This window comes from Emys orbicularis, chromosome 4, assembly GCF_028017835.1.
Source record: "Emys orbicularis isolate rEmyOrb1 chromosome 4, rEmyOrb1.hap1, whole genome shotgun sequence".
NCBI classification, from domain to species: domain Eukaryota; kingdom Metazoa; phylum Chordata; order Testudines; family Emydidae; genus Emys; species Emys orbicularis.
The window spans coordinates 130531882-130554674 of NC_088686.1; the positions used below are offsets into that span (position 1 = coordinate 130531882).

Sequence of the window (22793 nt, forward strand, 5' to 3'; positions counted from 1 at the left end):
CTTGGTGATTTAGTGTCTCGTGCCAGACTGGCAGTGCAGGTGGGTGGCAAGCAGAGCATGGGCAGGCCATGGGCAACCCCTCATTGCCCCCCCCAGCTCTGCTAATGCACCTCAAGTCTCATGTGGGCCCCTCCCGCTACCCCCGTCCTCCCCTTCATCCAGCTCCATTCTAGCCCTGCCCCGCTCCCTGCTGCAGATCCCATCCAGAGCGCCCCATGCCCTCTGCCTTTGCCAACGCACCTCTCTCCTGCCCATATAACCACCCCCTGCCCGCCCTTCCACTACTCTAATCCCAGACCTCTCCCGAGCCAGGCCCCACAGGCCGGCAGGCAGGGAACTGCCCCAAGCAAACCTAAACCCCTCCTGTGAGATGGTGTGGAGAGCTTAGCCCTTTTCCCAGCATTAAAGCCTTTCCCGGCTATTAAAAATCCCCAGGTCCCAATCCGTTCTCAAGGGTGCTTAAAACATTCTTTAAAACCCCACTATAAAAGCTTCGATCCCTTCCCGCAGCAGCTGGGAATGAGCTAGTCCCACGCACAGCAGAGATGGCACCAAGCCGGGTGTCCAAATGGGCAGTGAGGGGACCACAGGGAACAGCGAACAGACCAGTGCGGAATTAAGGCTCAGTCAGGTCAAGGGGTACCCAGAGTGAACAGATCCAGAAATTCCGCTTTTCCTTGGAGACACCCACAGGGATTATCCCCATGTGCCAGCTTCCTTCTCTCCACCCCCGGGGCAGAAGGGGGGGCATCCTGGCTCAGAACGAGGTGGGTCAGATGCAGAGGTCGACAATTGCCAGGCAGCATGGGGATTTGGTCAGGAGACCCAGCGATGGAGCTGCTGCCGGAGCCCCTTGCAAGGAGCCCCAGTGCAGTGCCGGGACTCGGAAGCCGTCTTTGGGAGCGGGTCATTCCCCAGCGGTGCTCCATGCACCCTGCTGGTGCTAGGCTGGGGTCGGCAGCACACAAGCCCTCTCCGTATTTCGGTACCGGCCGGCAGATCCCAGCTCTGCTGAACGACGAAGTGTGGAGAGGGGCCTGCAGCCGCTTGCAGAAGGAATGAGACCACAGGCACCCAGGAGGTGCAGAGGCCAGCAGCAGGATGCAGGTGGCAGGATCCCTCTCGCACATCCAGGCTCTGGGGCTGCTGAACGGGCTGCGGGACAGACTGGAATGATCCCGTTGAGTCTCTCAACTTGGGGTCCTCCCTGTGGCTGGCAAGGCCATGTCCCAAAGCACTGCCCTGGTCAGCAGAAAGCCCTATGCATCATGGAAACCCAGCGTGGGGCTGGACGGGAACGACGCCCCCTAGCCGTGGGAGCTGGCAGTTCACAAAGCCCCAGCTGAGACACCGTCACCCCAGAGTCCTGGAAACTGGAGCACACACAGGCCAGGCCGCTCCCAGCTCTTCACAGCCAGGGAGAGGGGCTGGGGCCTGGGCCCGCCAGGGAGCCTGACAGTCGCCCTGGCTCCGGCCTTTCCAGTGCCTAGGTTGGGCCGTTCAGCAATCTTCTCCTGCTCCAGAGCTTCACTGTCAGGTCGCTGGGGAAGGAAGAGAGAGAGGAAGTGAGGCCGGGGGCTGCCCCCGCCCCAGCTGGGAGAGGCAGCACAGCGAGTACAATCAGCTACGGGCCACACCCTGCCCCCAACTCCCCCACCCCCAAATGCATCACGCTGCAGCCCAGGAGAGCAAGGCCGCTGTGCCCCAGGCGGGCGGGCACCGGCGCAAGGAGGGAGCAGATGCGCCCAGCTGCCCGCCAGCGGGATAATCCCCCAGAGCGCCAGTAACGGGGCACTCTGCCAGAGCGCAGGCTCAGCCAGTGGCACCTCACTGGCAGTGGCCAGTGACGCAGTGGGGGGTGGGGATGGGGCAGGGATCCCCCCAGCAGTGGCCCAGGAGGAGCAGTAGTCAGATGGGCAAACCCCATGCAGCACCGAGCTGGCCGCTGGATCCAATCACCTGGGGGGGGGGGGGGGGGGAGGGCAAGAGGCAGTCTCCTCTTGCAAAGAGCTCTACATGGGGGGAAAATCCAAAAGAATCTCATACCGTTAAGAAGCAGCTGAGACCAGAGCGGAGAGAGAAGAGACAGAGAGAGAAAAAAGGAGAGAGAGCCAGAGAGGGGGTGAGAGCCAGAGAGAGCAGGAGGAGGGTCAAGGCAGGCTAGTGGCACGCCCCTTTATGGCAAGGACGCGGCGAGGAAGGCAGGGGGTGAGCCCAGGCACGTAAGTCCATAGCTTTACCCGGCAGTCACTGCGGCACAGAGAGAAACAGAGGGGGGAAGAGAGGAAGAGAAAGGAAAGGAGAAAAGGGACATGGTCGGAAAAGAGGAGATCAGAGACCGTGCCAGAGACATTGTGAGCCCGGGGACCCTCTCTGGGGGCCAGGGCTGTGCACAGGGGCCGGGGAGCGGAAGGAGGGGGCGGTGGTGCTCTCATTGGAGATGCACAAGGTGCCCTCGAGGAGGAGCTGGTGCCCGGCTGGCAGGAAGCCCGTTCTCTGCACTGAGGGTGGCAGGGCCAGCAGCACCATGTCTGGCTAGTCCCGGCACATCGAAGGAGCTGGCAAGAGCATCCCAAAAGCATGGCGGGGCAGGACCAGCGCTTGGCATAACTGGATGGGGCAGAAGAGCCTCACTGTGGGGCGACCTAACAACGGCTGAGAGATGGAGGAGACGAGAGGCTAGATGGGGAGGGGTTGGGGGCCCTGCAGCCGACTGCTGCCCCACACCAAACCGCCTGCAGCCCGGCTCCGGCGCTGTTCCCATCCATCGCTCCCAGTGCCATTCCAGGCCCTGCCACATGGGGGGAGCAACAGTGGATTTGGAGAGCTCCTGAGGCTCTGCTGCACCGGGGTGAGTTGGGGGTCAGACCTCCCTGCCCCCCGCCGCAGGGGCCTAGCCCTGCCCACCGCCCTCACCTGGAAGCAGTGAATATGTGCTTGGAATTGGTGCAGATGGCATTGATGGGGCTGTCGTGGCCCTTGATCTCCCCAACAGGTGTGAAGTTCTCCACGTTCCAGACCTTCACCACGCCCCCGCGGCAGGCGCTCAGCAGCATGGGGCGGCCGGGGACGAAGGCCAGGGCGCAGACCCAGTCCTTGTGCGCGTTGGGGATTTGCTGGCAGGCACAGAGACAGGGCAGAGCCAGTGAGGGCCCTGGGGCCAACAGAACACGATCCACACTGCCAGCCGGGGCCATCAAGACTCAAACCGCCCCCTGAGCTCCAGGGCAGGGTCAGGCCAGCAGCCAGAGCCAGATGCTGGGTTTGCAGCTGGCTGCTGGCTCTGTAATGGGCTGATGCAAACCCCCCACATCTGTACCGTGGCTGAGAGCTGGAATTTTTAAGCTCCGCTCGATTTCTCATCAAGCAGCAGCCGAGGATTTGAATTCAAGACAACCGGACTCTGGTGAGCTACAGAAGCAGCTCAGCAGGAGAGAAAAGGGCTCCGCCCCAGGACATAAGAACATAAGAAAGGCCGTCCTGGGTCAGACCAAAGGTCCATCTAGCCCAGTATCTGTCTACCGACAGTGGCCAATGCCAGGTGCCCCAGAGGGAGTGAACCTAACAGGCAATGATCAAGTGATCTCTCTTCTGCCATCCATCTCCATCCTCTGACGAACAGAGGCTAGGGACACCATTCTTACCCATCCTGGCTAATAGCCATTTATGGACTTAGCCACCATGAATTTATCCAGTCCCCTTTTAAACATTGTTATAGTCCTAGCCTTCACAACCTCCTCAGGTAAGGAGTTCCACAAGTTGACTGTGCGCTGCGTGAAGAAGAACTTCCTTTTATTTGTTTTAAACCTGCTGCCTATTAATTTCATTTGGTGACCCCTAGTTCTTGTATTATGGGAATAAGTAAATAACTTTTCCTTATCCACTTTCTCAACATCACTCATGATTTTATATACCTCTATCATGTCCCCCCTTAGTCTTCTCTTTTCCAAACTGAAAAGTCCTAGCCTCTTTAATCTTTCCTCATATGGGACCCTCTCTAAACCCTTAATCATTTTAGTTGCTCTTTTCTGAACCTTTTCTAGTGCTAGAATATCTTTTTTGAGGTGAGGAGACCACATCTGTACACAGTATTCGAGATGTGGGCGTACCATGGATTTATATAAGGGCAATAATATATTCTCAGTCTTATTCTCTATCCCCTTTTTAATGATTCCTAACATCCTGTTTGCTTTTTTGACCGCCTCTGCACACTGCGTGGACATCTTTAGAGAACTATCCATGATGACGCCAAGATCTTTTTCCTGACTCGTTGTAGCTAAATTAGCCCCCATCATGTTGTATGTATAGTTGGGGTTATTTTTTCCAATGTGCATTACTTTACATTTATCCACATTAAATTTCATTTGCCATTTTGCTGCCCAATCACTTAGTTTTGTGAGATCTTTTTGAAGTTCTTCACAATCTGCTTTGGTCTTAACTATCTTGAGTAGTTTAGTATCATCTGCAAACTTTGCCACCTCACTGTTTACCCCTTTCTCCAGATCATTTATGAATAAATTGAATAGGATTGGTCCTAGGACTGACCCTTGGGGAACACCACTAGTTACCCCTCTCCATTCTGAGAATTTACCATTAATTCCTACCCTTTGTTCCCTGTCCTTTAACCAGTTCTCAATCCATGAAAGGACCTTCCCTTTTATCCCATGACAGCTTAATTTACGTAAGAGCCTTTGGTGAGGGACCTTGTCAAAGGCTTTCTGGAAATCTAAGTACACTATGTCCACCGGATCCCCCTTGTCCACATGTTTGTTGACCCCTTCAAAGAACTCTAATAGATTAGTAAGACACGATTTCCTTTTACAGAAACCATGTTGACTATTGCTCAAGAGTTTATGTTTTTCTATGTGTCTGACAATTTTGTTCTTTACTATTGTTTCAACTAATTTGCCCGGTACCGACGTTAGACTTACCGGTCTGTAATTGCCGGGATCACCCCTAGAGCCCTTTTTAAATATTGGCGTTACATTAGCTAACTTCCAGTCATTGGGTACCGAAGCCGATTTAAAGGACAGGTTACAAACCTTAGTTAATAGTTCCGCAACTTCACATTTGAGTTCTTTCAGAACTCTTGGGTGAATGCCATCTGGTCCCGGTGACTTGTTAATGTTGAGTTTATCAATTCATTCCAAAACCTCCTCTAGTGATACTTCAATCTGTGACAGTTCCTCAGATTTGTCACCTACAAAAGCCAGCTCAGGTTTGGGAATCTCCCTAACATCCTCAGCCGTGAAGACTGAAGCAAAGAATCCATTTAGTTTCTCCGCAATGACTTTATCATCTTTAAGCGCTCCTTTTGTATTTTCATCGTCAAGGGGCCCCACTGGTTGTTTAGCAGGCTTCCTGCTTCTGATGTACTTAAAAAACATTTTGTTATTACCTTTGGAGTTTTTGGCTAGCCGTTCTTCAAACTCCTCTTTGGCTTTTCTTATTACACTCTTGCACTTAAGTTGGCAGTGTTTGTGCTCCTTTCTATTTGCCTCACTAGGATTTGACTTCCACTTTTTAAAGGAAGTCTTTTTATCTCTCACTGCTTCTTTTATGAGACAATGGCTCATTGGGATTGGCCAGGGGATCTCCAAGCTCCGATCAATCCAAGCTGTGCTGGCAACCCGGATACGAGACACACAAGATGGGGGAGAGAATCTCTTTGATTGGACCAATTTCTGTGTGTGTGTGTGGGGGGGGGGGGGGAGGGACAAGTCTGCAAACTCAGCTCTTCTTCCAGGGTGGGGCTTGAAAGCTTGTCCCTTCCACGCACAGGAGCTGGTCCAATAAAAGAGATTCCCCCCCACCCCCATCTCTCTAATTATTTGTCTGCCATCAATCCTCAGCGCTCCAGTGGGAAGAAAAATGAGCATTAGCCTCATTTCATAGGGGAGAGACTGTGGGGGAGGGTCACACAGCCACAAATGGTGACTAGCTCTGGGCAGCTCCATTTTGGGGGACACCCCGACCACCCCATTTTCAGAGGGGTGGAGCCCCCACTGCTCCCCTCGACTCCCACAGTGCCCAGCTCCTCTGAACAACCCGGCCCTGGGCGGGCACACAGTAGGTTCTCCAAAACAGAGCCTCCCCGCCCCCCCACCAAAAAATAAAAATAAAAAAAAATCAATGGAGGTCTCTGAAATGTTAGCCAAGTCTCATGGCAGAGCCAGACCTCCTGCCTCCCAGCACCGGCCTGCACGCCCCCTTCAGCTGCTGCTCTATCCCAGACCCACCGGAGGCCGTCCCCGCACTGCTGCGCGCCACCACTGACCTGGAGAGCCAGGCACTGCGGCCTATGGGGCCCGGAGACCAGACAGCCACACTCACCGGGGTCAGAAATAGGGACAACGCCGAGCGCTATCTACCCCCAGACCAACCTGTCCCCCTTCCCCATAGGCCACTGAGCCCTTTAACCGCAGCAGGTGGGGCCCAGCCCTATAGAACTGGCTACCGTGCATTGCCCACGGCTGTAAACTGCCTTCGGGACCCACCCTGCCAGCCACTGTCGTTTGCAACCCCCGGGGCTCTTCCATTGCCTGGAGGCCCCATGTGCAACGTAGGGATGGGGTCCCTGTGTCTACCCTCTGATCCTCTGCCCCCAGGACGGCGGGAGCACGCTCCAGACTGGACAGTGACTCTCCAGCAGGTTCTAAGTCCTCGCTCCAGACCCTGGCACTGGCCCTTGAAACGGCACGCTGCGGGTCTAGCCCATCTCTCTGCCCCCCGCCCAGCAGCAGGGCCTTCCTGCTCGTCCCCCTCCGTACCTGGAGGAGCTCCTGCTGCTCCAGGTCCCACTTCTTGATCCCGTTGTCCCTGGAGCCGCTGAAGAGCACGTCGCCCTGGATGGCCAGACACTCGATGCCATCGTAGTGTGGGGGCTCGAAGTTATGGGTGGGGCCGACGTTCCCCACCACGCTGTCCGCAATCTCAAACATCTGCAAGGCAACAGCCCGGAGGGCAGCTGCTGTGAACCCCGGTGGCAAAGGAGACCAGTCGCTCTCAGGTCATTAGGCCAGCAACAGCCCTTTCAGCAAGGCGGGGATGGCGAGAGCGTCCGACCACACAGCTACCACTGGGATGCTGAGCCACAGCCCAGTGAAATGAGACAGGGATGGATTGGCAGCGGCAGGGTTCTGCCTGCTTACGCCACGCTGGGATCCTTGGGCAGAGGCCATGTGGGGACACAATGGCTCAGCACTAGGGCTGAGATACAGGTCGCGGGTTCGAACCTCGCCCGGCTCAGCTGGGACTGGAAATCTCCGCCTCCTCCAATGGTTTGGTGGCCAACGTGCGGGCACAGCTCAGCGTCCGGCTGGCAGGGGGCCACGTTGCAAAGACAAAATAGCCTCCTTGGCAGCAGGTTCAGCAGAGGCCACGGAGGGCAGGAGGAGGTGGGTTCCACCTTCCACGCAGGAGGCGTCAGGAGGAAGCGGGGGGTGCGGAGGGGAGGCCTGGGCCGGGCACCTGGAATTCTGGTCTCCACGGCTGCCGAGCTGCCCAGCACTTTGAGACATGGCAGCTCCTCCATCATTTCCCGGATCTGGGTTCCAGGACGCTCTTAGGGGCAGTGCACAGACCCTGCTCCCCGTGACCCACAGACACACCTGGCAGGTGTGGGGACAGGAACGCTGGCCAGCTGCAAAGCCACCAGGTCCTTCAGGCCACGAGCGCTGGGGGGCTCATGGCATTTCTCAGACCCTGGTGGCATTTGCAAATGTGCTCAGTACTGGCCTCCCTCTGCGCCCGCTGCGATCAACAGAACGGCTCCTTCCCGCCCCCCATGGGAGCAGAGTTAGGCCGACGCTGGGCGCTCTGGACAACCCCACCCAGCGCGTCCCCTCCTCGCCAGGCCTTTGGTGGACAGCGAGCCCCTGTAGCTGGCACCTACAGGAGAGCGGCTATGCATGGGGGTGGGGAGGGCTGGCACAAGCAGCAGTTCCTGGGCTCAAAGGCCCCTTGTGCTGCCTGTGAGCGGGAGGGAGGGAGGGAGGGTCCCAGGGTACCTTGACGTAGTGATCCTTGGAGCCGGTGACGACCAGGTCAGGGTTGCTCACGGTCTGGTTCACAGTGAGACACATCACAGGCCCGATGTGGCCGGTCAGCTTCCCGATAGGCTGCAGCCTACAAGCAGGAGCCCGGGGCCTCAGGGTGTGGGGTGCGCTCAGCAGGAGGCGCTCTTCGCTGGCCCAGTCTCCAAGGCTCCCAGCAGGGACCCTCCCAGCCCCAGGCCCCTCTCCACCATCCCAAGCAGAAGCGGGGACCTCGGGCTCCGGGGCGCAGAGCACGGAGCAATCTCGGGGATACCACATCCCTCAGCACCATGGGCCGTGATTGTGGCCTTGGGCTAGGGGCAGGGAGCTGGGCTCAGATGCGGTGTCAGGGGGTGACCGTCTTGTCCACCGATCTCCTAAGGCAGGGGCGGGGAAAGCTACGGCCCGCAGGCTGGATCCAGCCCGTTGGTTAATTTCATCTGACCCGTGGCGCCCTCTCCCACCACCCGCTGCAGGGGAAGCCCCAAGCCTCCGCGCCCCCCTGGCAGGCAAGTGGCCCGTGATTGATTTTTTCTGTGGGTCAATGGCCAGTGACAGAGAAAAGGTTCCCCACCCCTGCCCTAAGGGCTGCAGCTGGGAGAGGAGCACTGGGTCCTGCTTTCAGCCACCCTTGGGCGTGATCAGCAGCTGCTGGGGCTGATGTAGTGCAAAGCCCAGGAGCAAACAGGCTAAGCTGCTCCACGCTGGGGTTTGTGCCAGTGCAGCTTCCCCCGGTGCCAGTCCAAATCCGCCCCTGCCTCAATAACACAGCTTCCAGCCGGGAGGGAGCGGGCCCCCGCCCAGCCCAGAACGACTGCTCCCTCTGCCTACGCAGCACCCGTCTGCCTCCCCACAAGAGCTGCCCTTGCCTGGGGGCCCAAGTTAGCCCCGCCCGGACCTGTTGAGCTCCCAGATGCGGACAGAGTTCCCGGCGGCAGCGTAGAGCATGGTGCCGGCGGGGTTGAGTGCGATCTGGTTGATCTGGTGCTCGCCCTGCACGCTAGCGATGGTGCGGGTGGTGGTCCCGGCACAGGCGTCCCCAGAGATCACCTGACCTGAAGAGCTAAGCCAAAGAGACAGAAACAGGTGAGCCTCAAGGCAGAGACCCTCGCGGGAGGGAGGGGGCAATTTACACAGTGTGGAATGGAAGATCTAGCCTGTTGTGGACTGATTAGAAGGCTGGAGAGCGTCTGTCCCCAGCCATCTATAGGGTGAAGCAACGCCACTTCCTGGCCACATGCAGTGCCAGTGGTGCCAGGATGAGACCCCCACGTCCCCTCAAGCCAGGAGCAATGGCACAGCAAGGGTGACCCAGGCAGCAGCTTTCGGCACCCAAGGGAGGTGCCTTGCCGCGCAGCCAGCCAGACCCGTACCAGCAGGCGTGCCAGCTCCACGCCCAGGGCGGAGCGACACAAACCCCACCCCTGGCCTGGAGTTGATGTTGACAGGCAGCCCAGGCATATTCCCGCCCAGGGCCGGCGCTTCCTTTTAGGCGACCTAGGCGGTCGCCTAGGGCACCAGGATTTTGGGGGGGGGGGGCGGCAATTCGGCGGCGGGGGGTCCTTCCGCGCTCCGGGTGTTCAGCGGCAATTCTGCAGCGGGTCCTTCACTTGCTCCAGGACCCGCCGCCGAAGTGCCCCGAAGACCGGGAGCATGGAAGGACCCCCCCGCCGCTGAATTGCCGACGACGACCGGGAGCACGGAAGGACCCCCGCCTAGGGCGCCAAAAACCCTGGCGCCGCTCCTGTTCCCGCCAGTCAGATTGGGGAGGCCTAGAAGAGAAGTCTCAGTCTGTGGCTGGGCACCAGAGAGAGGGGCTGATACGCTGGGGTCTGGAAACGGTGCTGGCAGCTGCAGATGGGTCATTACCCATCCCTGATCAAAGCAACTGTAGGGTGCACGGTGCCCCCCGAAACAGACGAGAGGAGCAACTGCCCTGAGAGCAGAGCACCAAGCCACGGAGCCTCCACGAGCCAGGCCAGGCTAGAGCGACCAGCATTGCAGCATTCCTAGACTCAGCCCTGCAGACCAGCCCGGCTGCCTGGCCTTTGCAATGCTGCCCTGGGTGCAGAACGCTGGCAGGGTAGCGCGTCGAGCTTGGCCAGGCCCACAGGGCAGCCTCGGTGCGTCAGGTACTTACGTGAGGGTGCGGACGCACTTGGCCGAGTCCCGGATATCCCACACCTTGATGTAGGAGGTGGAGACAGTGAAGACCAACCCTGAGTGGCTGCAGTACTTGATGGACACCACATTATTGGGGTGGCCCTTTAGCGAGGCGATTTCCTGGCCCGTCACCAGGTTCCACATTTTGCAGCTCCGGTCTGCGGGAGGAGGCAGGAGCACATGACATTGCGGGACCCTTCCTGTCCTCAGCAAAGGATCCCCATGGCTTCCTCCCTCCCTCCCCCCCCGCCACCCCCTGCTCCCACGAGTGCCCCAGGGGAGCTCAGTCCCTGTGGCCCATCCAGCCCCTGGCACCTCCGCCAGACCTGCCAACGGGGGGAGGGTCTATTAGTGCCAGGTGCGAGGTGAACATCCAGCCACTAGGAACCGTGTAGAGGCCCCAACAACTCGCTTCAGGGATGTCACCACACAGCTGTTCAGCCTAAGGACTCGTGCAGCATTGCTGCCCTCTGCTGGGGGGACCCAGAACTGCACCGGCCCGTTGTGGCTTTCAGGCAGGCCGGTGCCATCCGAGCAAGAGGCTCCTGTCCTGCCCCCGCACTTTGGGGTGGCTCAGCCCCTCCCCTGGGTAACAGGCTCACTCCCCAGTGATCACACCCAGAGCTCAGCAGCCGGCCCACCCCCGAGACGCGCACCTTTGGATCCGGAAAAGAGCAGCTCGTCGGTGGCGTCCACACAGAGAACGGGCTTGGAGTGTCCTTCCGCCACGGAGATGCACTGCAGCGGGGCCGTCCGGGTGCTCCTGGCTCCGCCCACGGGGTTAATGAGGCCCCTTCCGTGGGAGAGAGAGAGAGCAAGGGCGTCAGCAGGGGGGCGCTGGCTGGGTGACCCAGGACGAAGCCAGATCCCGCCCCACGAGGCTGCCAGGGCCTGCTAGTGGGGCTCCGGAGCAAAGCAAACCACAGACAGAAGCTGCTGGGCAGCCTGCTCCCCAGACAGGCCCCCCGGGGGCAGGTCACACCCCGTTGGTGCTAAGGGCTCAGGGACTCGTGCAGACCCTGCCTTGGCTTGGGGCAGGGGCTTGGAAAGGAAACGGGCTTCACCCCCTGGCCATCTCACTGCTGGCACAGATGAGCTACCCCCTCCCCCCGTGAGAGCTGTGGGTGGCCCCTGTGCCCCATCCAGGCAAGATCCCAAAGCCAACAGAGTCCAGGCTGCTGCATGGCACACGCTGCCCCATCCCCTGTGGAGTCAGAGACTAGCAGGGACAGGCTGGCTCCGGACCCAACCCCCAGAACCTCCGGGCTTGAACAAACTGGGGCCCTGCTCCAGCCGTGCTATGTGGGGCATAAGGGCACCACCCCGTGGCCAGCGGGGGGGGGGGGGGGGAAGCGCCCTCTCTTCATCTGACCCACTCCGGTTTTGCAATGAGCTTCACCCTGCTTTGGCAGATGGGGAAGGGATTTTTAACAGGTCACGTGGCGGATCAATGGCAGAGCTGGGAACGGAGCCCAGGAGTTCTCAATCCCCCGAGAACAGGGAGAGAACCCAGGAATCCTGGCTCCCTGGCCAGGAGACAATCCTGTCTCAAACCAGTTCTAGGCTTTGCCCCAGCAACAGCCAATGGGGCTGTGAGCAGAGTTCAGAGGGAGGTTCTAGAGCGCTGAGCACATGAGAATCGACACCCCTGAGGAAAGAGCCCAGGTGGAAGAACCCATCATGGAGAGGGTTGATAGCCCCAAAGCAGCATCCCAGCCAGGATCTCTAAGCACCTCCCCTCCTCCCAGCAGGGTTGGATTACAGGTGGGGACACTGAGGCAACGGGAGGGGAAAGGGCTAGCCCAGGGTCACACGGCACATTTGTGGCATGGTTGGAATGGATTTTTTGAGGGGCGCTGAGCACCCACTACTCCAGCTGATGGTGCTCAGGGTGTCAGAGTCAGGCCCACGGTGTCTCAAATAGGCACCCAAAGGCCAGTGGGGAGATGCTCCTCTGCCAGCCTGGCCCTTTTGATGTGCAGGGAATGGGGGAAGGAGAGTTGTCCTGGCACAGACACTGCCTTGGGCTAGCGTAATTGGTTCTATGTGGCTTGTGTTGCAAACCCAGGCATGCTGGGGGCAGAGCCAGGGCCTTAGCACACCCCATTAGGGGAACTCTGGGTTGTGGCATAGCTGGCAAGCAGCCCTTTGGGAGGTTGCAGTGAGTTAGAGCAACCCCAAGGCTGCTCTAATATATCTGGGAGGCTGCACAGGCCTCAGCAGCAGCCACAGGATCCTCGGTGCCAAGAGGCTGCACCCCAGGTGTTTACTCTTTGCAGATGGGGAAACCGAGACACAAGACAGGGATAACAATCCTGACCAGCCTCGCCATGGGTGCTGGGAGGCTGAAGCCACATTTGTCAAGTGCATTGAGATGTCTGAACTGAAGGTGCGAGAGAAGACCAAAAAAAAAAAAAAAGCATCATAGCCTGGACCCTCCAAGCATCCACCGGCTCCAACAGCTGGCCTGCCCTGCCTCTTGCAGCTAGGCCAGACACAGCGCAAGATATCATCACTACCCGCCCTGCCCTCGAGGCAGAATAGAGCATGCAGCTGCCCCCATTCAGTGAAAGCACCGTACGCTATCCGCTTAAACACCCAGCACTGCATTTCAAGACAATGGCTCAGACCTTAAGGCACTGGAGACCAGAGGCAGAAAGGGACTTCCACAGCCGGATACGGCATGCCAGGGCCATGCGGGGAAGCAGAGAGAAGGAAAGAGGGACACACAGCGAGCAAGAGCAGCACCAGGACAGAGTCCCAATAGATTTAGCAAAGAAGCAAGGCCCAGAGTTTGGCCAGCACGGATTCAGCATGCAGGGCAGGGGGAGGGAAATGCGAGAAGCAGGAGAGTTCTAATCAATAGAAAGTTGTATGTACCTCAGCACCTCCGAGACAGAGGAATCGCTGTCATCAGACCTAGGGACGGAAAATTAGCAGGATTACGGGAGAAAAAATCCCGGATGAGAGAGGCAGCAGCGGAGTCAGAGAGTGGAGTGTTGTTATTGCATCCAAGCTAGCGGGGTAGAGAGGGAGGAGCGGACACAGAAAACCAGAGAGGAAAGGGGCAGAGGAGCAGGAAGGGACACGTGGCTCGGACACAAGATCTTTCAGGCTGGACTGGAGTCATTCAGCCAGAAGGGACTGTTACAATCACCCAGTCTGACCAGTACAGTGCAGGCCTGAGGCCTCGCCCGGGGATTCCTGCATCCAGTCTTCATTTAATCTTCCCATGGTCCCCCCGTCTCATCACTGCCACCAGCCATCCAACCTAGCCCCTCAGGTTCCGCACTCCTGGTTTTGGGGTACGGCTGGGGCGTTCTGACACGGTCCGGCTCTGCGCTATCGTGCGGTCTGCTAGCAGGTGGGATGGGGACCAGGGGCTGTTCCCGAGTTGCAGGCAGCGCCATGGGCTCCCGCCGGTTAGAACATCGCTGCCAAACTGGGATTCTGCAGGGAGGCAGATGGGAGGTGGTTGCTACCAGCTCCCATAGGGCCAGGTCCTCAGGGGCTGTAATTCAAAGCCGCTCTGCTGCCCCCATGGCAGCTAGGCCAATTTGCACCCGTGCAGGGGCTGGCCCGTGACGGTCAAAGGCAGTCCTAAGGTGGGCTCGTTCCTCCGTAGAAACCACAGGCTGCCACTGGAGAGCACCCCCACCCCACCTCCGAAGGGTCACAGCCCCTGGCACCAGGAGCAATCGGAGCACCTACGGGCCCCTGGCGGAAAGCTCGCCCCACCCAGAGCAGCCATGTCACCTCCTGAGGGGGACCGGGACCTGTGAGCAGCCGGCATCTCCCCACAGAGCACAGCGGGAGAGGGAGCAGGGCCCAGAAGGGGCAGGTGCAATGGCACAGCCAGTGCCCCACAGAACCGGGGTAGGGCCGACTGGGAAATGGCTTCCCCACCGCCTGGGGACCCCTGCCAAGCCCAGCGCCGATGAGCCCCACGCTTCGCTGGGGACGGGATGGTGGCTTAGTGTCCTCAGCTAGCAGCCCCCTGGACCCACCTCACCCGCTTTATAACTGCAGCCAAACCCACCCAGCAGCGTCCCTGCGGGTGAAATTCTCCTCTGCTGGCAGCCAGTGTGACAGCTGCCATCTTGGCCAACACACTGGGGCCTGAACCAGGGCCCTCCAGAGCTACCAGCAGGAGCTAAAGAGCCCAGGGCCGCTAGTGGGGCCTGTGACAGCCCCAGCCCCCCAGGGGATCCCCACGGGCCCAGCGGGGGACCAGGCACTGCCACGTGTATGCACACAACGCTAAAGGCCAGGGCACCGCTTCGGGCCTGTTCTGAGGGCTCTAGCAGTGCAATGTAACGACGAGCCTCCAGCTGGATCATCTACAGGGAGGGCATCTGCCACCCCAGGCTCTCAACAGCAGCTGCTTCTGCCTGAGCTAAAGGCCCAGGCTTGGCAGCTCAGGGGCAGCCCCGAGACAAGGTCTAGCCAGTAGAGGGGGGCCAAAGACCCCCCCCCCATATCAATGGGGTTATAGACAGGTCTGGCATAGGGCCCCTGCCCAGGGAGATGCTGCCCCATGTGAAGTTCTACTGCACCGGTATTGCAGCTCTCTGCCTTCGCCCTGGTCGCTTCACGAGCCCGGCAGGAGCCTGGGGCTGACTCCAGCTGGGACTGCCGGGCCCGAGGCAGAGCGGGGACGGTACCTGGGGACAGCCATGGGAGTCACCGTCTGCCATTCACTGCTCTTGGGGCTGGGCTCCCTGGAGCTTCACCCCCCTACCCGCTCCTTGCCCCGCGAGGCTCTTACTTGTCCAGCGCGGAGCCCTGGCTCTGGTTGCTGGTGAGGCGGGAGAAGACGTTGCGGTCATTGCGTGGCCTGGTGGGAGGGGATGAGGGAGGCGTGAAGCCAACGTCCGAAGTCCTGAGCCGGGGTGTTCAGAAAGAGACCCATGATCACAAGCCTGGTCCGGGGATCTACCCCCTGCCCCGCACCTCCACTCAGCACAGGGAGGCCTGCAGTGCCAGCCCATGGTGAAGTGATTATTCCCCTCTATTCGGCACTGGTGAAGTCACACCTGGAGTATTGCATCCAGTTTTGGGCCCCCCGCTACAGAAAGAATGTGGACATATTGGAGAGAGTCCAGCGGAGGGAAACAAAAATGATTAGGGAGCTGGGGTACATGACTTATGAGGAGAGGCTGAGGGAACTGGGCTTGTTTAGTCTGCAGAAGAGAAGAGTGAGGGGGGATTTGATAGCAGCCTTCAACTACCTGAAGGAGGGGGTTCCAAAAAGGATGGAGCTTGGCAAATGACAGAATGAGGAGCAATAGTCTCAATTTGCAATGGGGGAGGTCTAGGTTGGATATTAGGAAAAACGATTTCACTAAGAGGGCGGTGAAGCACTGGAATGGGTTCCCTAGGGAGGTGGTGGAATCTCCTTCCTTAGGGGTTTTTAAGGTCCGGCTTGACAAAGCCCTGGCTGGGATGCTTTAGTTGGGGATTGGTCCTGCTTTGAGCAGGGGGTTGGACTAGATGACCTCCTGAGGTCCTTTCCAACCCTGATATTCTAGGATTCTATGGCACAGCTGGATCCAGCACCCAGCGTCGTGCCTGGGCACAGCCGAGTGCACAGGCCGGTCCCCGATGGGGAGCTAGGCCCACGTGCTCTCCAGCCTCTCCCCACTCACCTGGCAGGCTGCCCCCGGTCATAGGATTTCCTGCGGGTCAGAGGCGAGGTGTCCGAGCCACGGGACTGCCTAGGGCTGGAACAGAGCAAGACCAGATCAGCAATCGCCCCTCCTTGGGGCCAGGGCCCTTCAGCACTGAACAGGCCTACCCCAGAGCAAGCGAGCCGAGAGCCCTGGGGCAGCGCACAGATCCACCTCCCGAGCCAGGGGTCCAGCGGGCTGGATCAGGCCCCGGCAGGGCCCAAGGCCAGGCCAGCGGCCCCGGCTAAGGGTTTGCGCTGTGAGCGCAGGTCCTGTTGGCTTCATCACCGAGACTGCTGCCGGAGAAGGCAGCTCCGTGCCTTCGATAAGAGGGCTGTGGAGACTGGACGCCCAACTCTGTCCGACAGCAGAACCCGGTTTGTGCCCGCCTTCCCCAGGCCCCATCCCCCCGACGGGCAGTTTGTGGACACTGGCAATCCAAGATGGCAGAGCAAGCTGGCCCCACCACTGCATGCTGGGACAGGCTGGGTCGACCGAGAGGAGTCCAGACTCAAGGCTCCAAGGGCAGAATACGATGGCCCAGCCCACCTCTTCCCCCAAGGGCCTGTAAGCACGTGGGGCCCACGCTTGCCAGGGCTTACAAGGTGCTGCCGCGGGTGGGCAGGCTGATGGTGCGGGAGACCTTATCCTTGTAGTAGGAATCCCGGATGGAAAAGCCGATCCCGTCTTCCTTGATCTCCATGAGGGACACCAAGGACTTGGTGATGTTCTTGGTGGAGATGTCCAGCGTGGGTCCCAGGCACTCGGCCGACACAGCCTTCATCTGGCCTGACAGCTTGGGTTCCCCCTATGGCGTGGCACAGGGAGGGGAGAGCTGAGAGGCGAGGAGTTCACTGCCCCGAGGGTAGCACGTGGAGCGAGTCTGAGACGCTGGCGCCCCTTGGCCATTCAGTTCCAAGAAGCCTCTGAGGCCAAGCACCCAGCAGTGGCAGATCTAGAGAAACCTTTCAGTTGGGCCCCGGTTGCCAGCATTAACGTTTCATGAGCTCATTAATGAGGGCAACAGGAAGTACCCCCTGTGCAAGGCTGAAACGTGTATGGCCCAGAGTTCCGGAGCAGCTCTCCCAGGAGGATTCGGCACATGGAGGGACTGGTCCAGTCAATTAGCTGCTGGGAAGGGCGCACAGCACCAGGGTGTCACATGGGTTTTATTTGCTCCCAGAGGAGGGCTAGACAGCACCAGGGCACCTTGCCTGGATTCAGGGAAGCCCAGTACAGCTCAATGATGTGGCATTTGGGGGTTTAAAGTGGGCTCTACGACTCAAGGAGCCATTTATAGGGCCAAAGTAACACGCCAGGCACGGCCGTCACCAGGAGACCAGACCCCGGGCTATTTCAGTTCCAGACCCAAGACATTCCGCCCATGGAGAAGACTCCCGCCAAGGGCCACCGCCCAGCCGTGAGCACAAAGGGAGAGGGGGTACAATGGACCAAAGACCCCACATCTGGACGTTAAATGGCCCTGTCTGTGGCTGTGAACTGACCTTGAACTTGAAGTCGTCCTGGCTGGCCGAGCCCTTCATGGTGAAAGACTGGGAGAAGCTGTAGGAAACAAAGGGTTAAATGGCCGATCCCCTTTAAGGCTTAACTTAAAGCTAAAGGAAGAAACCACTGCCCATCACCTCCACCCCATAACACCCTATCACCAGCCCGGCTACGGTTCCTCCTCCCATTCCCCGAGGTACAGCCCATCCCCCGGTCCCTTTCGGGGCCCTCTTCCCTCCCAGTTCCATCTTGCCCCTGGCCCTCAAGAGGAACGATTACTGGGACAGTTCTGTACAGCCCCTGCACGCCTGGGTTTGAGCATGGCCAGTCATCGCGTGTGGGTAGCCTGTGCACCGTCGGGTCACACGTAGGAGCTCTGAGGGGCTGGAGCATGCTCGGTGCAGACAGAACCTGGAGAATTTAGCTGCCAAGTTCTAACGGGTCTACCTTGCCAATGAGTGCCACAGAGATGCGCCCCCCTCCCTCCATAGATCCCGCCGCTCAGGGGCGCACGAGGCTGGGACACTGCATGCTCCCTGGTGCGCTTACCTCCCCTCCGAGGCCAGGCTGAACTCCGAGATCTCCTCGTCCGTGCTGGCGTAGCCGTTCTCTGCACAAGGAACAGCCGACAAGGGTGCGTCAACGCGACAGAGGGTGGGAGGGCACCGCACTGGGCCGGTCCGATCAGAGCCAGCCAGCAGGCGGTCGCCAATCAGCGTGTGGCCCTTTAGGTCCTTGGGACCCCCCCAGACCACTGCTATCGTATCATTAACTCTTTGCCACCAAAGCGCCATCAGTGCATCCTCACGGCTGGACAGGCTGTGACCATGTGGGCTGATACGTCTGGATGAAGTGGGCCTATCACTCCTGCCCACAGGGTCAGAGCAATGCCAAGAGCCCTGGGGTGGGCTCCATCTGTCCCAATGGGCAGACGTGCCATCTGTAGGGGCAGGGAAACACCCCAAGCCTTCCCAGCTGCTGCCAGCCCCAGGCCCCACTGCCGGCTGCTTTGCCAGCCAATGCCCAGTACTCACGGGGGTCCCCAGGAGGGAAGAGCCCAGCACCCACCTTGCTGCACGTTGTGGATGAGCGCCTGCAGCTCGGGGTGGGACTCCGCTTTCTCCCGCAGGGCATCCAGGATCACATGGTTCTGGGAGGAGCCGGTCACATCCGTTTGTCTCAGGCGCCCTTCCAGCAGGCGAATCTGGGCTTCTTTCTGAGCCACCTGCAGCCCCTGTTTGGCGGGAGCAGGAGGTTACCTTCCGTCCAGCACACAGGACGGGCCAGTGGGTGGGATGGGGAATCAGCTCCTGGCTTCAATCCCTGTCCCTGGGCACAGATGCAAGTTCCACACCAGCCTCACTCAGCTGCTGCTTGTAACCCATTCCCCGCCCTGGGTCCAACAGCACACAGGCCAGGCCAGCCTCTCAGTCTCCCTCACCCACGCACAAAGGATGCCCCAGGCGCAGCCAAATAGCCCTGGCTCCAAACCTGACCTGCAGCAATTGTGATCCCACCCCAACAGGGGGCCTCCTGGGATCCCATGTTCTGCGACCCGCCCCCCAGAGCTGCACCCCCACTGGAAGGCCCTTTGCCTGACCTTATCGATGGAAGCCTTGAGGAAGTTGTCCAGCAGGAGGCGTGCCTCGGCCAAGGAGCAGGAGCTGATGACCACGGAGGTGTCGGTGGAGTCCAGCTCCTCCTACGGTGCAGGAGAGGCCCCGAGGGAGGGGAATTAGAACGGCGCGGAGGGCGGTGAAGGGCAGAAAGCAGAGGGCCAGCAGAGACACCAGCGCCACGGAACAGGGGGGGTTTCCTTGACTGGCTGACGCCGGCAGGGACGCAGGTGCTCTGCGAGCAGGCGGCGGGGAAGACGACTTGCATGCCAATACTGTGCATGAGCACTCGCACTGGATGTGTGCCTGGAACCAGGCCCCTGATTGGGCCATCTATGGGGCCTGAACCACACACCTGCGGATCTAAAGAAGAGGAGCTTCTACCGCCTGGATGGCAGGAGCTGCTCGCTAGCCAGGTGACCAGAGCAGACCAAGGGCAGGTTTACACTGGGAACTTATACCAGCATAGCTATGTCTCTCCAGGGTGTGAAAATCCTGCCCCCTGCCCCCCGATCCCGGAGAGTGTAGCTCTGCCGACCGAACTAAACAGCCACCTCCTTGGGAGGTGGATTACCTACTCCGACGGGGAGCGTCTACACCTAAAGCCTTGCAGCTGTAGCAGATTAAGCGTAGACATATACTAAAAACTTGTTTACGACCTCCAGCTGCTAGGAGGGGAGCAGAGAGCTACACTGTGCTGAACCTGGGTCAGACCCCACATGTCATTAACGGTGCGTCCACACAGCAAAGAAAAACCCACAGCAGCGAGCCTCTGGCCAAAGGATTCGGGCTTGCACTACGGGGCTAAAAGTAGCAGTGTAGACATTCCCGCTCATGGGCTCCGAGACCCTCCAGAGCCCAGGCTCCAGCCCTTGTGCGAATGTCTACACTCTTCGTTTTAGCCCCGTAGCCCTGTGAGCCCAAGGCAATGGATCCAGGCTGTGAGACTTGTGCTGTGGGGTTTTCCTTGCAGCACAGACACCCGACAGGTGCCAGGGAGAAAGGCCTCATTATTAGGCTATTCTTTCTCTGTGGAAATATTTGATTAAACAAAAATTTCCTTTTTGGTCAAAATCCCACCCTCCCTTTACAAACATTTGACATCAGAAAAGAGACTCAATGTTTGACAATAGCTTTCAGCACAAGTTCGCGGTTTCAGAATAGGGAAACTCTTTCCCAAGACCCCCAATTTTTTTGCCTTAAACCATCAAAACTGATTTTCAAAAACCACAAAAATTCCAGTTTCTCAGGGGGTGGGGCGGGGGGGGTGGGGGAAGAGGAGAAACTGATTTTTTCTTCCCCCTGGGAAATTTCAAAAGAAAAACTAAAAGGGTTTGAGATTTCCTACAAAAGCAAACAGCATCTTCAACCCTCTCTCGTGGCTACACCTGGAGTTGGCTCTGAATACCGGGCTGCCCCCCGTGCTTGGCTTCGGTCAAGGCTACAGGAACGCCACTGTGGAACTGGGCTGGGTCGAGGCAGTTTCTCACAGGAGGTTGTGTTGCCGTATACGCAGGGAATGGAGAAAGCCCAAGTTCTAAGCATGTTTGGCGGCGACCCAGGCTGGAGCCTGGTGCTGACATGGGTTTTTCTGTGCACACAGAGAGGATTGAGCATGGCTAGACCACGCCTTGCCCGCAGCACTGGGTACACCATGGGTACATTTGTCCCATGGTACGGACAGGGCTTCCACTGACTCCAGCATGTGCAGAACTCCCATCAGGGCTGTTGGGCCTAGCAGCTGGTGGTGGACATCATGCTCTCCGCAGCCGTCCCTTCCACAAACAAACCATCCAGCACCGATGGAGACCCTGGCGGACCAACATATTAGGGGCCTCCTAAATCCTGGCCCCGGCCTTGCAGACCGTGCAGCTGAAGAGGGCTGATTCTTGGCCTCTGCTGGTCCAAGCCAAGCCTGGCGCCCACGGGCCTACGGCAGCCTATCGCACCAGCCCCGTGAGTGCTCAGGCACCTGCTGAACTGGGCCTTATACAGCCGTCATCAGCAAACAAGCAGAGAAAGCAGCCAGACTGCAACAGCTGCTCTGTGACGTTTCTGTAGGGAGGGGGCGAGCTCTGGGGGCTAAGAGCAGGGAGCCAGCTCGGCCCTGACTCCCTGCGTGACCCACGACAGAACGTTTCAGCCCAGAAGTTGGAGCTTAGAAAGCAAGAGGACCCTGCAAACCTGCCTCCTGCACCCCTTATGCTTAAACTGCCTAGAGGAAGAGTCCAGCCAGCCAGCCTCCTGCTCACGCCCAGCCCCCACCCCAACTATCAACCAGCCCCCAGAGCACCCCCTTTCCCTTACAGCACACAATGCCCTGGGGTGATCTCCCCCGCTCCCCCTCCCGTGAGACCAACTCCCCATATACAGACCCCCTGCACCTTGCCCCCGCCCGCAGGCCCCCTCCCCCGGCACCTTGGTCTCCTCCAGCTGCATGATGGTGGCCTGGCAGTCGGCGATACTGTCGTTGATGTAGTCGATGTTGGCTGTCAGCACCTCGATCTCCTCGTTCAGCTCCTGCAGGCCCTTCTGCTCCTCTGGGCTCTCCGCCTGCAGCTTTCCCCTCTTCCCCTGCAGTGCCTCCTGCAGCAGCGCCAGCTCCTCGCGTTTCTGGGGGGCGGGTGGGAAGGAAACGCCTCAGCCGGCGCCGTCCAGGTGCCAGCAGCCTCCCAGCACTCCTGGCCCTCGGTCATGCTCAGGCCATCCAATCCCCACCAGGGCACTGCCCCCCACACCTCACCTTGATCAGCCGCTCCATGTCTGCCTCCAGGTTGACGATGGTCATCCTCTGCATGACGACGTCAAAGATGCGCCGCTCCAGCGACTGCCACTTGAGCCGGGCCGCCTTGCTGAAGGTCTGGCTCATCCCCTTCTTTGGGAACTTCTTCCTGCAGTGGGATGGGACATGGTCAGGGGGCTTCCACCGGGCAGGCGCTCGGCCATCACGCCCGCTAGTGCTCAGGACAGAGGGGCATTTACACATCAGGTCTGCCTCCAGCCAATGTGGAGAGTCTCACGTGTCAAACCACATGGCAGAGTCGCCCACGATGATAGAGCGATCGTTTCCCGTGTTCCCACAGAACTCCGCTCCCATCTAACACCCAGGAGCCCGGGGCCTGAGGGCCAAGCACGGAACGAGGCCGCGGGGGACACGGATTCGGAAGCACTGGTCTGACCTGACGGGCCGAGCCCCATTCACGGAGGGCGAAGGGTCTCCCAGGAAGTGGTCGATTTTCCGGTTCCACTGGCGCACGATGCTGGAGACCGAGCGAGAGCCGGACTCCGGTTCCGAGGAGGTGGTGCTGGCGGACACCTCCGCACCCGAGTCCAGCATGGCGGGCTTCTGACTCAGCCTCCCAGAGACCCGGTCCGACATGGGCTTGGCCAGGCGGCGCAGAGCAGAGACCTGGGTGAGAGCAGTGCCTGAGGGCTGGGCCTCCTGGGAACACCCGCAGGGGGCATCGCCCCCCAGCCACCCCAGTGGCAGAGCGACTCCAACGCTTCTCAGGTGGCAAAGTGAGCCCGGGAGCAGCTGAGCACCTTTCAAGAGAGCTGAGCCTATCTGGGCTGGGTGAAGGTCCGGTACCCTTGGATAGCAGTTTCCCAGAATGCATCAGGAGGGGCTGGGAAGGGGCTGGGATCGAAGCACCGTACCGTCCCGCGAGCTGTACGGGTGCTGGGGCAGGAGGCAGCCTGGACGAGTCACGTGACCAACTCGGCTGCCAGGACCCAGCTCCAGGAAGGAGGGAGGGGGACACAGCCTGTTGTGCACAGTCACACATGGCACGCAGAGAATTCCT

The 22793-nt window shown here is 59.4% G+C and overlaps 1 protein-coding gene across 1 annotated transcript in view; it reads right to left on the bottom strand.

Moving 5' to 3' along the window:
• Positions 1 to 1486: 1486 nt before the first annotated feature.
• LOC135877861 (kinesin-like protein KIF21B) overlaps positions 1487 to 22793 on the bottom strand; it is a 41993-nt gene continuing 20686 nt past the window's right edge. Inside the window, exons 18-35 of the mRNA XM_065403392.1 lie at positions 22170 to 22399; positions 21734 to 21881; positions 21409 to 21603; positions 18975 to 19076; positions 18443 to 18608; positions 17924 to 17984; positions 17374 to 17431; positions 16471 to 16676; positions 15848 to 15922; positions 14968 to 15081; positions 13080 to 13118; positions 10856 to 10992; positions 10177 to 10357; positions 8935 to 9099; positions 8010 to 8127; positions 6771 to 6941; positions 2917 to 3116; positions 1487 to 1541 (exon numbers count right to left, since the gene is read on the bottom strand). Of these exons, the coding sequence (XP_065259464.1) occupies positions 1487 to 1541; positions 2917 to 3116; positions 6771 to 6941; positions 8010 to 8127; positions 8935 to 9099; positions 10177 to 10357; positions 10856 to 10992; positions 13080 to 13118; positions 14968 to 15081; positions 15848 to 15922; positions 16471 to 16676; positions 17374 to 17431; positions 17924 to 17984; positions 18443 to 18608; positions 18975 to 19076; positions 21409 to 21603; positions 21734 to 21881; positions 22170 to 22399 (2421 nt within the window). The remainder of the gene's footprint in view (positions 1542 to 2916; positions 3117 to 6770; positions 6942 to 8009; positions 8128 to 8934; positions 9100 to 10176; positions 10358 to 10855; positions 10993 to 13079; positions 13119 to 14967; positions 15082 to 15847; positions 15923 to 16470; positions 16677 to 17373; positions 17432 to 17923; positions 17985 to 18442; positions 18609 to 18974; positions 19077 to 21408; positions 21604 to 21733; positions 21882 to 22169; positions 22400 to 22793) is intronic.